This window comes from Mauremys mutica, chromosome 4, assembly GCF_020497125.1.
Source record: "Mauremys mutica isolate MM-2020 ecotype Southern chromosome 4, ASM2049712v1, whole genome shotgun sequence".
NCBI lineage: Eukaryota > Metazoa > Chordata > Testudines > Geoemydidae > Mauremys > Mauremys mutica.
In genome coordinates, this window is record NC_059075.1 from 96,024,888 (window position 1) to 96,038,081 (window position 13,194).

The following is a 13,194-nucleotide window of genomic DNA, read 5'->3' on the forward strand; positions in this document are numbered from 1 at the left end:
ACAGACACATGCCTAGAACCCCGACCAGGTGTATTCTATTTGCTACCCAAGATCCATAAACCTGGAAATCCTGGACGCCCCATCATCTCAAGCATTGGCACCTTAACAGCAGGATTGTCTGGCTATGTGGACTCTCTCCTTAGGCCCTATGCTACCAGCACTCCCAGCGATCTTCGAGACACCCCTGACTTCCTGAGGAAACTACAATCCATCGGTGATCTTCCAGAAAACACCATCCAGGCCACTATGGATGTGGAAGCCCTCTACACCAACATTCCACACAAAGATGGACTACAAGCCATCAGGAATAGTATCCCCAATAATATCACGGCTCACCTGAACTTTGTGACTTTGTCCTCACCCACAACTATTTCACATTTGGGGACAATATATACCTTCAAGTCAGCGGCACTGCTATGGGTACCCACATGGCCCCACAGTATGCCAACATTTTTATGGCTGACTTAGAACAACGCTTCCTTAGCTCTCGTCCCCTAACGCCCCTACTCTACTTGCGCTACATTGAAGACATCTTCATCATCTGGACCCATGGAAAAGAAGCCCTCGAGGAATTCCACCATGACTTTAACAATTTCCATCCCACCATCAACCTCAGCCTAGACCAATCCACACAAGCGGTCCATTTCCTAGACACTACTGTGCTAATAAGCGATGGTCACATAAACACCACCCTATACCCACTGACCGCTATACTTACCTACATGCCTCCAGCTTCCATCCAGGACACACCACATGATCCATTGTCTACAGCCAAGCTCTAAGATACAACCGCATTTGCTCCAATCCCTCAGACAGAGATAAACTCCTACAAGATCTCTATCAAGCATTCTTAAAACTTCAATACTCACCTACTGAAGTGAAAAAACAGATTGACAGAGCCAGAAGAGTACCCAGAAGCCACCTACTACAGGACAGGCCCAACAAAGAAAATAACAGAACGCCACTAGCCATCAACTACAGCCCCCAACTAAAACCTCTCCAGCGCATCATCAAAGATCTACAACCTATCCTGAAAGATGATCCCTCACTCTCACAGATCTTGGGAGACAGGCCAGTCTTCGCTTACAGACAGCCTCCCAACCTGAAGAAAATACTCACCAGCAACCACATACCATACAACATAAACACTAACCCAGGAACCTATCCTTGCAACAAAGCCCGATGCCAACTCTGTCCACATATCCATTCAAGTGACACCATCATAGGACCTAATCACATTAGCCATACCATCAGGGGCTCCTTCACGGGCACATCTACCAATGTGATATATGCCATCATGTGCCAGCAATGCCCCTCTGCCATTTACATTGGCCAAACTGGACAGTCTCTACGCAAAAGAATAAATGAACACAAATCTGACATCAGGAATCATAACATTCAAAAACCAGTGGGAGAACACTTCAACCTCTCTAACCACTCAGTTACAGACTTGAAGATGGCAATTTTGCAACAAAAAAACTTCAAAAACAGACTCCAAAGAGAGACTGCTGAACTTGAATTAATATGCAAATTAGATACAATTAACTTAGGTTTAAACAGAGACTGGGAATGGTTGGGTCATTACACTAATTTAATCTATTTCCCTATGTTAAGTTCTCCTCACACCTTCTATGGGTCATCTCGATTATCACTTCAAAGGTTTTTTTTCTCCTGCTGATGATAGCTCATCTCAATTGATTGGACTCTTACAGTTGGTATGCATACTTCCACCTTTTCATGTTCTCTGTATGTATAAATATCTTCTGTCTGTGTGTTCCATTCTATGCATCCGAAGAAGTGAGCTGTAGCCCACGAAAGTTTATGCTGAAATAAATTTGTTAGGCTCTAAGGTGCCACAAGTACTCCTGTTCTTTTTGCGGATACAGACTAACACAGCTGCTACTCTGAAACCTGACATTGAGTGTTGAGCATCCTCAACTTTCATTGACTCCATAAAGGATTGAGCTCTAAATGCTGGGAAACTCTTAATATACTTACAGGAAATTCTCTCCTGTAGATTTTCCTAAGCTTCACAATAAGCTTAAAAGTTTAGTAAATCCTCTGTCGGATTAGGTATTTCTCTAGTCATGTGGAAGCTATATAGCTATTACTACATTCTGTGGCAATGAGGGAGTCAATTATATCTGACACAGTTACTGTCAATATGCTAAATGATATAATTCAAGCTTTTAGTATTAATATATAAATATATATAATCAGGCCTTTTAAACCCTAAGTACTTGATCAAATCACCTGTTGTTATTCCATTTTCCTGCCTGCAGTTGACTGGAACTGCTTGTACTTAGATTCAATAACAACTGGTCTGGATAGGGACTTTCACAGTCAAAGGTCATTGAATATGGAATGCCCTCCTGGAGGAGGCCTGCCAGGAGTAGGGTGACCAGACAGCAAATGTGAAAAATGGGGATGGTGGTGCGGTGCGGGGTGTGTGTGTGTGTAATAGGAGCCTATATAAGAAAAAGACCCCAAAATTGGGACTATCCCTATAAAATCGGGACATCTGGCCACCCTAGCCAGGAGGCTTTGTTGACTGCCTTTATGGAACACTGCAAGTCCCTTTTTTTTTTGGCTGTCTCATTCTTGGGTTCCCCCCCCCCCCCCGTGCATGTTTTTTGTTTCTCTAGTCTGCTCCCCCTTTCACATGTGGCATCCCTTCAGATGCTGCGGCACTTGCCTGCTGGCTTCCATGTTTGCCCTTGTGCCAGAGTTGTTTGATGTTGGCTGGCTGCATACTTGGGTATTGTTAAGATAAGATTTATATTGTGTTTTTTCTATATTGGGTAGATATCTTGCTATTCTTATATTATCAATTAACTGATTGATTAAACAAACAAACAAACAAACAAACAAACAAACAAGGTATGCTGGTGGGAAGTGGAAGAGAAATTTAATTGTTAGCAACAATTCAATGTTAAAATGAACTGGCAAAACAATGACTGGCACTGTTTTCTAAGCAAATTCAGCATGGTATCTTCTAAAATAGTGACAACCAGGATGGGGTATCCTGACATCTAAAGGAAAAAACAAGGAGTGAGGGCAAGCAAATCAAATACTCATAGCCCCCACTCTCCTGAATGAATGCACACACACGTGTCTCCCATTCTTTGAAATAATTGAGTGCAGTCACCCAACCAGCAATGTTTTCTACTCACTAGACCAATGGTTCTCAAGCTTATTTGATTGCGCCCCCCCCTGCTCCCCTTCTTTGTGTCTGTAGTAGTTTATACTGCCCCCGCTCCCGCCACACGGCTGCCCAGTTCTGAAGGCAGAGTGGAGAGCAGTGGCTGCTGGCTGGGAGCCCAGCTCCAAAGGCGGAGCAGCTTCTCACCCCCGACCTCCTACCCCAGAACACATTCCGTGCCTCCCAGGGAGGCGCATCTCCCAGTTTGAGAACCTCTGCATTAGATGCAAAAAGAACAGGAGCACTTGTGGCACCTTAGAGACTAACAAATTTATTTGAGCATAAACTTTCGTGGGCTACAGCTCACTTCATCGGATGCTAACTGTGACGAGGGTGCCTCAGGTGCACAGAAGACATTTTAAACAATTTGTAACTTAATGTTCAGGAATGAGTTATATTTTAGTACAGAAAATTGTTGTGGTGCGGCTTCTTTACGTCAGTATGTGCCTCTGCCTCATTCACATTTCAGCACTGCTGAGCTTTACTCAAGCCTACATTCGGAAATAGGTCATGTTTTAAAATATATTAGCTAACGTGTTCCAACTAACATGATTTTAGACAGGATTTTGCACCCTTTGTAGCAAGTCTCATTTCAAAATGTGGTAGTTGTTTATGGTTAATTTAATCCTGAACTTCCGCCCACAGCATGTTTTACAACACTACTGATTTTCTTAGTCTAGACATGCCCTCAGCCTTCTTACTGTCCTAAAAATGCAACAGGGACACTCTTGGAAGGGTTAACTTACAAGTTTCCTAAGTTCACATAAAAAACATAATTTGTATGTCTTTTAGCACAATGGGGTTTTTGATACTTTCACTTATTCAGACAGATAAATAGCTAGGTACCTGAATGGAAAAGGTGATCCTCCTATAATATCTTCACTTCAGGGCCTCATCAATTCTGTTAGGAACTGAACCAATTCTCACTGAAGTTAATGGAAGTCTTTCCATTGACTTTAATGCGAGTTAGATTGGGGTAACATTTTGAAAAGCACCCAAGCCTAATGCCTTGTCTACTCAGGAAATACAGATATAGTAATACTGGTAAAACAATAACAACACATGGACATTCTTATGCCAGTATGCGTGGCTTTTTTGATTTAGCTTAAACTCCTTCCCAGGAGATATAAGCTAAATCAAAAGAGACATTCTTGTATTGGAAGAGTGCCTAAGTCACTTTTGAAAATTTTACCCGAGATTCTTTTTCATTATTATTTATTTTGTTTAGATTTACAGATTCACTGAAATGGCACACTTATACCTGGATGTTGTTTTTTTTAAACAATTAATCAAATATACAAATATAAATTAATTCTACATACTTCTACAATCCCCCTTCAACGCATCAGCAACAGCCAACAATAACTAAGCAGCAAAAACATATTTAATATCTCCTACCCAAATCTTCCCTTAGTCCTCAAATCTATGAAAATTAAGCTTTCAAATTATGAAACTATTATGAAAGAGATGTGAATTAGCTCCCTGGCACCCATACATCACCAAATAACACTACTACCAAGATGACTGACCACAACCTATTAACTCAGAATCAGAATGAACCATAGAAGTTAGAGATGGAAAAGATCACTAAATCATTTAACTCATCTCCCTTCCAATACAAAATTATTTCCTATGCTATATTTTCTTGATATGGATGGAATATATTTAATACATTAACTCATTCTAGTCATCATTCCTAACCCTCTTTATTACTCTCAATGTGAAGTGTAAGAAACTCCGTTTTAAAAAAACAACAATAAATTATCACATTAATCAATTAAGATGTATGGTGTTTTCAGCATGTAGGCTTCCATGCCACTGAACAAAAATATAAAATGCTCCAGCTGAGAGAATAAAGCAAGAGGAAAAAATGTATAACAGGAATTGATATTGGAAATTAGGTTGATAATTGTTAAAAAAGGCAGTGTCAAGATTTAAATGTTTTCCTCAAATGTATTGTTGTTTCCTCAGAAATCATTACAAGCTTAGGTCCCACTCCTTCAACTTACTCTGTGAACTGATCTCTCTCTATGCCATTGTGGGACTGCACTGACTTGAACAGAGTTGAGTGGAGTCAGAGAACCACCACATGGAGAAGCTTCTAGGAAAAGGACCAGAGATGCTGATTCTGCAAAAGGAGCCATAGACTTACTCTCATGCAGAAGGATAAATTTCATATAATTTAATGTATTTACTTAACAACTGATGGAATTAATAATTAGGACTGTCAAGCAATTAAAAAAATTAATTGCAATTAATTGCACAATTAATTGCACTGTTAAACAATAATAGAATACCATTTATTAAATATTTTTGGATGTTTTCTACATTTTCAAATATATTGATTTCAATTACAACACAGAATACAAAGTGTACAGTGCTCACTTTATTTTTTATTACAAATATTTGCACTGTAAAAAACAAAAGAAATAGTATTTTTCAATACACCTAATACAACTACTGCAGTGCAATCTCTTTATCATGAAAGTTGAACTTACAAATGTAGAATTATGTACAAAAAAAATCCTGCCTTCAAAAATAAAACAATGGAAAACTTTAGTGCCTACAGGTCCAGTCAGCCAATCGCTCAGACAAACAAGTTTGTTTGCATTTGCAGAAGATAATGCCTCTTGTTTACAATGTTATCTGAAAGTGATAACAGGCATTTGCATGGCACTTTTGTAGCTAGTGTTGCAAAATATTTACATGCCAGATGCACTAAAGATTCATATGACCCTTCATGCTTCAACCACCATTCCAGGGGACATGCATCCATGCTGATGATGGGTTCTGCTTGATAACCATCCAAAGCAGTATAGACCGACTCATGTTCATTTTCATCACCACGAATCAGATGCCACCAGTAGAAGGTTGATTTTTCTTTTTTGGTGATTTGGGTTCTGTAATTTCTGCATCAGATTGTTGCTCTTTTAAGACTTCTGAAAGCATGCTCCACACCTCATCCCTCTCAGATTTTGGAAGGTACTTCAGATTCTTAAATCTTGGGTTGACTGCTGTAGCTATCTTTAGAAATTGGTATCTTCTTTTCATTTTGTCAAATTTGCAGTGAAAGTGTTCGTAAAACAAACATGTGCTGGGTCATCATCCAAGACTGCAATAACATGAAATATATGGCTGAATATGGGTAAAACGGAGCAGGAGACATACAATTCTCCCCCAAGGAGTTCAGTCACAAATTTAATTAACGCATTATTTTTTTAACAAGCATCATCAACATGGAAGCATGTCCTCTGGAATGGTGGCTGAAGCATGAAGAGGCATATGAATCTTTAGCTCACCTGGCACATAAATATCTTGCGACACCAGCTACAAAGGTGCCATTTGAATGCCTGTTCTCACTTCCAGGTGACATTGTAATTAAGAAGTGGGCAGCATTATTTCCCGTAAATGTAAACAAACTTATTTCTCTTAGTGATTGGCTGAACAAGAAGTAGGACTGAGTGGACTTGCAGGATCTAAAATTCTACATTGTTTTGTTTCTGAATGCAGTTATGTAATAAAAAAAACCCTACATTTTAAATTTTCACTTTCATGATAAAGAGATTGCACTACAGTACTTGTATGAGGTGAATTGAAAAATATTATTTCTTTTATCATTTTTACAGTGCAATTATGTGTAATAAAAATAATATAAATCTTATGTACTGTACACCAGTATGTCCTCTTACTTTCCAGAAAATGTTTACATCTCCTTTTTCTGATTTAATCCTTGCCTTCCCTACCCTAACAGTATCTTCTACTCTCCCAGAACATCTAGAATGGCCCCTCTGCCCCCGCTACTGACCCAAATATCATGGCTTGTCTACATGTTGGGACAACGCACTCTATGGGCATGTGATTTCTAAAGCACACTAAAGTGTTGTGCATTAATTGGTCAGTGTAGTCCCTGCTGGTGCATTTTAACAATACTATATTAAAGTGAATTAGGACAGGGGTTCTCAACCTTTTTCTTTCTGAGTCCCCCCCACCCCTCCCAACATGCTGTAAAAACTCCACTGCCCACCTGTGCCACAATAATTGGTTTCTGCATATAAAAATCAGGGTTGGCATTAGGGGGTAGCAAGCCGGGCAATTGCCTAGGTCCTCACGCCACACAGGGGTCCCCGCAAAATTACATTGCTCAGTTTTCGGCTTCAGCTCCCGGTGGCGGGGCTCCGGATCCTGGGCTTCACCCCCATGCAGTGGGGCTTCAGCTTTCTACCCTGAGCCCCAGCAAGTCTAATGCTGGCCCTGCTTGGCAGCTCCCTTGAAATCTGCTCGTGCCCCCCCAGGAGTCCCTGGACTCCTAGTTGAGAACCACTGAACTAGGGAACTTTTAGTATATACCACCAAGGTCTATGGACCAATTAAAGCAGAACTCATTAGTGTGCTTTAGAAATCACAGAGCGTATTACCCCACTATGTAGACACGCCATTAGTCTCAATGCTCTGATTTACCTACTATTGCTCGCCCCCTGTTATCTGTAAAATCCCTCTTGGTATCTGTTCTCTACTTGCTTTACCTGTAAAGGATTAAAAAGTCCCACAAGTTAAAATAAAAAAAGTGGGCACCTGACCAAAAGAGCCAATTGGAAGGCTAGAACTTTTAAAAATTAGGAAAGAAGAGAGAGAGAGAGAGAGTGTGTGTGTGTGTGTGTGTGTGTGTGTGTTTTTTCCTTCCTGGTTCCAAAGGTTTTTTTGGCATTTCAGTGGTGGCAGCGATTACAAAGCCAATGTCAGAGACAAGCTGTAATCTTGGGAGTTCAATACAAGCCTGGAGTGGTGAGTATTAATTTTTAGAATCCTTGCGGGCCCCCACCTTCTGTACCCAAAGTGACAGTTCGGATTCAGCCTTGACAGCCCTGAAAATAAAATAGTTTAAGGGAACTCACCAGTCCATTTTTCCTTTAGAAGATCATCTGCAAACTCTCTGATGAATTCCTAGGGTGAGGAGCAGAGAGGAAAAGATGCTGTATCTCATGGGAAAGATGGAAGTAATAATTAATAATACATGACACTATGTATTGGGAGGAAAGGAAAGAAAAAGAGGCTGAAGAGAAGGCAGATGTAGAAATTCCTTCTTATAGAAAGCAGTCTCTCTTGTCAGCCACAAACAAGAAATATCGATGACCAAAAGGCCAGTTAATTCTTGGATTGGCAGAAATTATAGGGAAGCATGACTCACTTGACCTAGGACAGGAAATTAGAATGAGAAATGTATAAATGAGACAAACTGCAGCTGCCACGATCCCCGTGGCATTAAAAATGTTACCAAATTGTATCATTTTTTCTAATATTTACCAGAGAACTCTCATTCCTATCAATATTGGGTTTGAAATTCATACTGAACTCTTTTCCTGCTATCTTTTCTTCCTTCATCAGTTCCCATTTGGAAATGTACAGAGAGTTCTAATTCTCTTCCCCATCATTTCAGCCAGCATATACAGTCAACTCTGAGACTGTCCCATGCCAGCAATAGGAAAGCCTTTAAATGTCTGGATGGGGAGCAAAATCTGCCTGGACTTTGCTGCTGTTTGGCACAGGCCAGCCCTAAACCTTTCTGCTTATGCTTTCTATTTCTTTGCATTTTCTATCATTGATGCAAACATATATTCTAGGAACCTTAGGACTAAGGGTTAGCCTCATCTGCTTAGCATATAACATTTTAGGCCAGAGGTGACTAAAGTGCAGTCATGAGTCAAATGAAGCCCATGGTGTTCTGTAATGTGCCTCACTGCTGCACTCATCTTTGAATATGGAAATGTGGGTAAGGGTTAAAATAAGGGAGAGTGCAAAGGGGGCACAGCAAATAAGTCTTTGGTAAAGACAGTACAAGAGGAATGCCTCTCCTCAAATCTTTTCCCTCTCCATTGCCTCCATAAAGCAACCCCTTGCACCTGGTGATGTGAGGCACTGACATCACCAGGCAAGAGGACAAACAAAAGAGTAGCTGCCACATGATACCCTCCCATCCTCCCCTTACTCCTTTTCCCAGTACAATTGAGAGAAAATGGTGCATTTGCTCAGAGCTCTTCCTGAGGCTCCTTTTCCAGGGGAGCCCATTCCCATTATCACAAGAGAGTGAAGAAGACACCTCAGCAGGAGCTCACATGCACCTTGCTTTTGCCAGCAGTCCATACACCAATGCAAAAATCTCACCTCTTGTTGGAGACACGTAGCAATATTTTGTTAATTCTCCTTCCTTCACTAACTTATCTGAACCACTGGGTGAGATTGTATATTGATACAAACAAAGGCCGTTTGGATCATGTTAAAAAGAAAAGTTCACTTCTACAGCACTCATAAACTGGCAGTTCATGAAAAATAAGGATGATAATCCTTTAAATGATTCTTCCCTCTGGGTCTCCCAGCACATCCTGTCTTTTAGGCCTCAAACTTGCGAAGGCTTATACACGTGCTTAACTTTTGGCACTGAAGTCAGGGTGTGTAAAGTTAAGAAGGAGTTAACAGTCTGGGGCTGGGCTTGGCTTGATTTTTCTCTCTTGTACAGCTCCACACACACTGCCAATGGTAAGCAGAGGGTAACAATATAGTGCATTGCAGGGTGGGAGCTGTGATGGCTTGCTACTCTTAACCTTTAAAGACAGGGTGTGGTCAATGGGTATCATAGGCCCCATTTTGATGCAAAGGGCCACTGCTTGGAGTAGGATGGAGCTTGCACATTTAAGCGCTCCTCGGCTGTCTGCAGCCAACCTCTCTTCTCGGGAGGGGTCTGTAGCGCGGCTGTCCCTCCCGCACACTAAACGCGGCCCTGCAGGAGCTTCAGGCAAGCTGCCAATGAGGGACGGGGCTGGGCAAAGCCTGGGCAGCCTCAGCCGTGTGCCCCCCGTTTTTAGAAGATCATCTGCAAACTCTCTGATGAATTCCTAGGGTGAGGAGCAGAGAGGAAAAGATGCTGTATCTCATGGGAAAGATGGAAGTAATAATTAATAATACATGACACTGAACGATTCACACTGAACGAGCTGGGGAGCTTGCCAGGCCCTGTGAAGGAGGCTGGCACCGAGCCCCCGCCCCCCACACTCTGCTCCGAGAGCAGGCGGGCACCTGGTCCCTCCCACACCGCACTCAGCCCCCGCTTTCTCCGGCTTCCGCTGCAGCCAATAGCAAGGGAGGCGGCCGCGGGGGAGGCTGCTGCGAGCCCCAGGGGCGCGGAGCAGAGCAGGGTTCGCAGCTCGGCGCGCATCCCCCCGGCTCGCCAGGGCTGCGAGGGAGGCGGCGGCGGCCACGGCTCAGGGAGCGCGTCTGTGCTGGGAGAGAGCGTGAGTCTCCGGGGGCGCTGGCAATGGAGAGCGGCGGGGGCAGGCGCGGGAGCCGGGGGAGGGGCGCGGAGGGGACCCGGCCCCAGCGGCAGGGCGAGGCGTCGCTGTGGGCAGGCGGCCGGGCTCTCCTCGGGCCCGCTGCGGCCGGCTCAGCGTTTGCCTTTCTTCCTTCCCAGGCGGCCGCTGCGGCTGGGCTTCGGCGACCGCCCAGGGCTGAGGATGCTCCTGCTCCTGGTCCTGCCCTTGCTGCTGGGGGCGGCTTGCGCAGCTCCGGCGGCGGATGGAGGCGCCCAGCTGCCGCCCGGGGAGCCGGAGCCGGAGCCGAGTTTCCCTCGGGAGGAGGCCAGTCTGAACGAAATGTTCCGCGAGGTGGAGGAGCTGATGGAGGACACGCAGCACAAGCTGCGGAACGCAGTCAAGGAGGTGAGACCCCCTCCCCCGGTCCCCTAGATCCCATCCCGCCTGGGGAGGGGCTAGAGGCTTAGTGCCTGGGGCTTTCCCCCGTTCGTTGGGATTGTTCCTAGGCCGAAGGGTGTGTGTGTGTGTGTGGCTGTCCAGGCTGTTTGTGTGTGCGCCTTTAGGGTTGGGGAGGCGAGTGGGGTGTGGCTATGCACTGTGTGTGGCTATGCAGTGTGTGTATAGCGTGTGTGTGTTGGTGTGGCCCTTTGGTGCTGTTTGAAATATTTCCCCACCCTTTGCTGCCTTCTCCTCTCCGGTAGTTGAAGAGAGACTTTCCCATGTAGCAGCAGATCATTAACTCTGTGGAAACATTAATTTATTTCTTCATCCTGGAGTCAGAGCGTCTCCCAGAATCTGAGAGTCCTCCTGATGCTCATCAAAGGTAAAAGCAGCAGAATCAGAAACTAATATATCTAAAAGATTTAAGGTTGTTTTCTTGCTTTAGCATTCCTGTCCTCAAAACCCTGGGAGACATCTCTTCTGCTGGAAGGCCTTTCAGTAGTGTGCATGTGGTGCAATAGTGGGTTTGTGTTAGACCCTTAGCTTTGTCTTGCTCTGTTTTTTGTTTAAAAATTCCAAGAGGTTTTTGATTCCCCTCAAAGATGTTACTTGTCAATCTCACTGAATCCCATTTGAGGCTAGAGATTCAGCACGTGCTTTCCTAGGAAATGCTCATTCACTTGCTGCATCAGGCCCTTAAAGTTGAGCGTTTGGGGCTTGATTCTGCACTTCTGTGGACAGAAGTGTCATTCAAGGGTCAGTGAGAGTTTTGCCTGTATCTCATAGCTTACTCCAAATTTTTCCACTGGCATGCAGCTTCTCTCCCATGTCCTGCAGATTCCCACAGGCTGTTGGCCAGAGGTACAGGGTCAGCTATGGGGAGGCCCTGTGCCCCCAGACTGCCTCTGTCTGTAGCTCTGCTTTGACTTCCTATCAGCACGCTTTTTTCACAGGGCTTCCCCTGCAGGCATTTGCCCCTGAAAGCTCTCTCAGAAACTTAAAGATGCTGCCTCAAAATGTAGTAACTTTGGAGCAGATTCCCCTCAGAGATGTTGTCTTTTTGCAGATGGAAATAAGGGAGCTGTGTGCCTATTCCATCCTTGATGTACGAGTAAACTCACACTTCTGTACTGCAGTAGAACAGAATGAGCCCTAAGATGGAACACAGATTTGGTTTACTCATTTATTACATTATACTCTTGCTGTCTGCATCCAGCTCCATTAAAATCCACATAAAAACCTCTCTTTATAATGTGCAAATTCTTATTCTATGGAAAACAGCCTTGTCCTGTGCTTCAGGCACAACTATCCTTAAGAATGTGTCAGAATTTCCATTAGTAGTAGTTGTTTTCAGTGGTTAATAGCACTATAAAATTTTGTTCTAGACTGAAATTTGTTCTCAATCTGGGAACAGTTTTTTAAAAGCTCAACTCTGTGTTGTAACAGGAGGAGAAAATTTCAAATGGTTCATGATATTCTATAACTAGATGAACTTTGTTAGGTCATTGCATCATTTTGTGAATGAGGGCCCACATTTTAAATCTTTAGGCACCGAATTCAAGATTTAGCCACATAAACAAACATGTCAGATTTCCAAAGAAGTTTAGCATGCATGATTCACAATTATTTTAGGCACTTGTGGTCAAAAATTTTGGATTGGACTTTTTAAAAAAGGTCCAAAATTGCCCAATAACTAACATCTTAAAATGTTATGTTTGTGACTTGTCTATTAATATTGGACTTCTCTGCAGCTATCAGGTGCCTTCTTCCCACTAAACTTGCTCCACTCGTTCGATCCTCAGTTCTATTTACCCTTTATATCTGCTTCCTCTGCTCCTGTTTCCATGCTACTGAGTGCCTGAAATCCAGGCACCATGCAGCCTTCCTTCTCTACACATTTGTTCTTACTTCCTTGAGTGAGTATGATAATTTTCCTGGCAACACAGCACTAATCCTTTAGATCAACTCTTGCACTTTCAGTCTGTCTCCTGACACCCTCCTCCCCCTCTCCCTTTTCTCCTAGCAGGATACCACTAGTTTTGTCAAGGATAAAATTGATACCATGCAGCAGAATTTTCACACCTTTCGCTCTGTGCCCTACCCCTAAACGCTCTCCCTGCTCAACGTATTTTTTCCTTCCATTTTTTCTCTATATAATCTCTTAAAAATGTTCTTCACCTTTCGATTACAACCCTTGTTCGTGCTTCAATCATCTCCTTTCTATTATCTTGCCTTGCTCTCCTCCAGTCT

General features: G+C 43.3%; 1 protein-coding gene across 1 annotated transcript in view; it reads left to right on the top strand.

The window, feature by feature from the left end:
• Positions 1-10,326: 10,326 nt before the first annotated feature.
• DKK3 (dickkopf WNT signaling pathway inhibitor 3) overlaps positions 10,327-13,194 on the top strand; it is a 55,700-nt gene continuing 52,832 nt past the window's right edge. The window contains exons 1-2 of the mRNA XM_045016593.1: positions 10,327-10,485; positions 10,662-10,908. Coding sequence (XP_044872528.1) covers positions 10,705-10,908 — 204 coding nt within the window. The 5' untranslated portion in view covers positions 10,327-10,485; positions 10,662-10,704. The remainder of the gene's footprint in view (positions 10,486-10,661; positions 10,909-13,194) is intronic.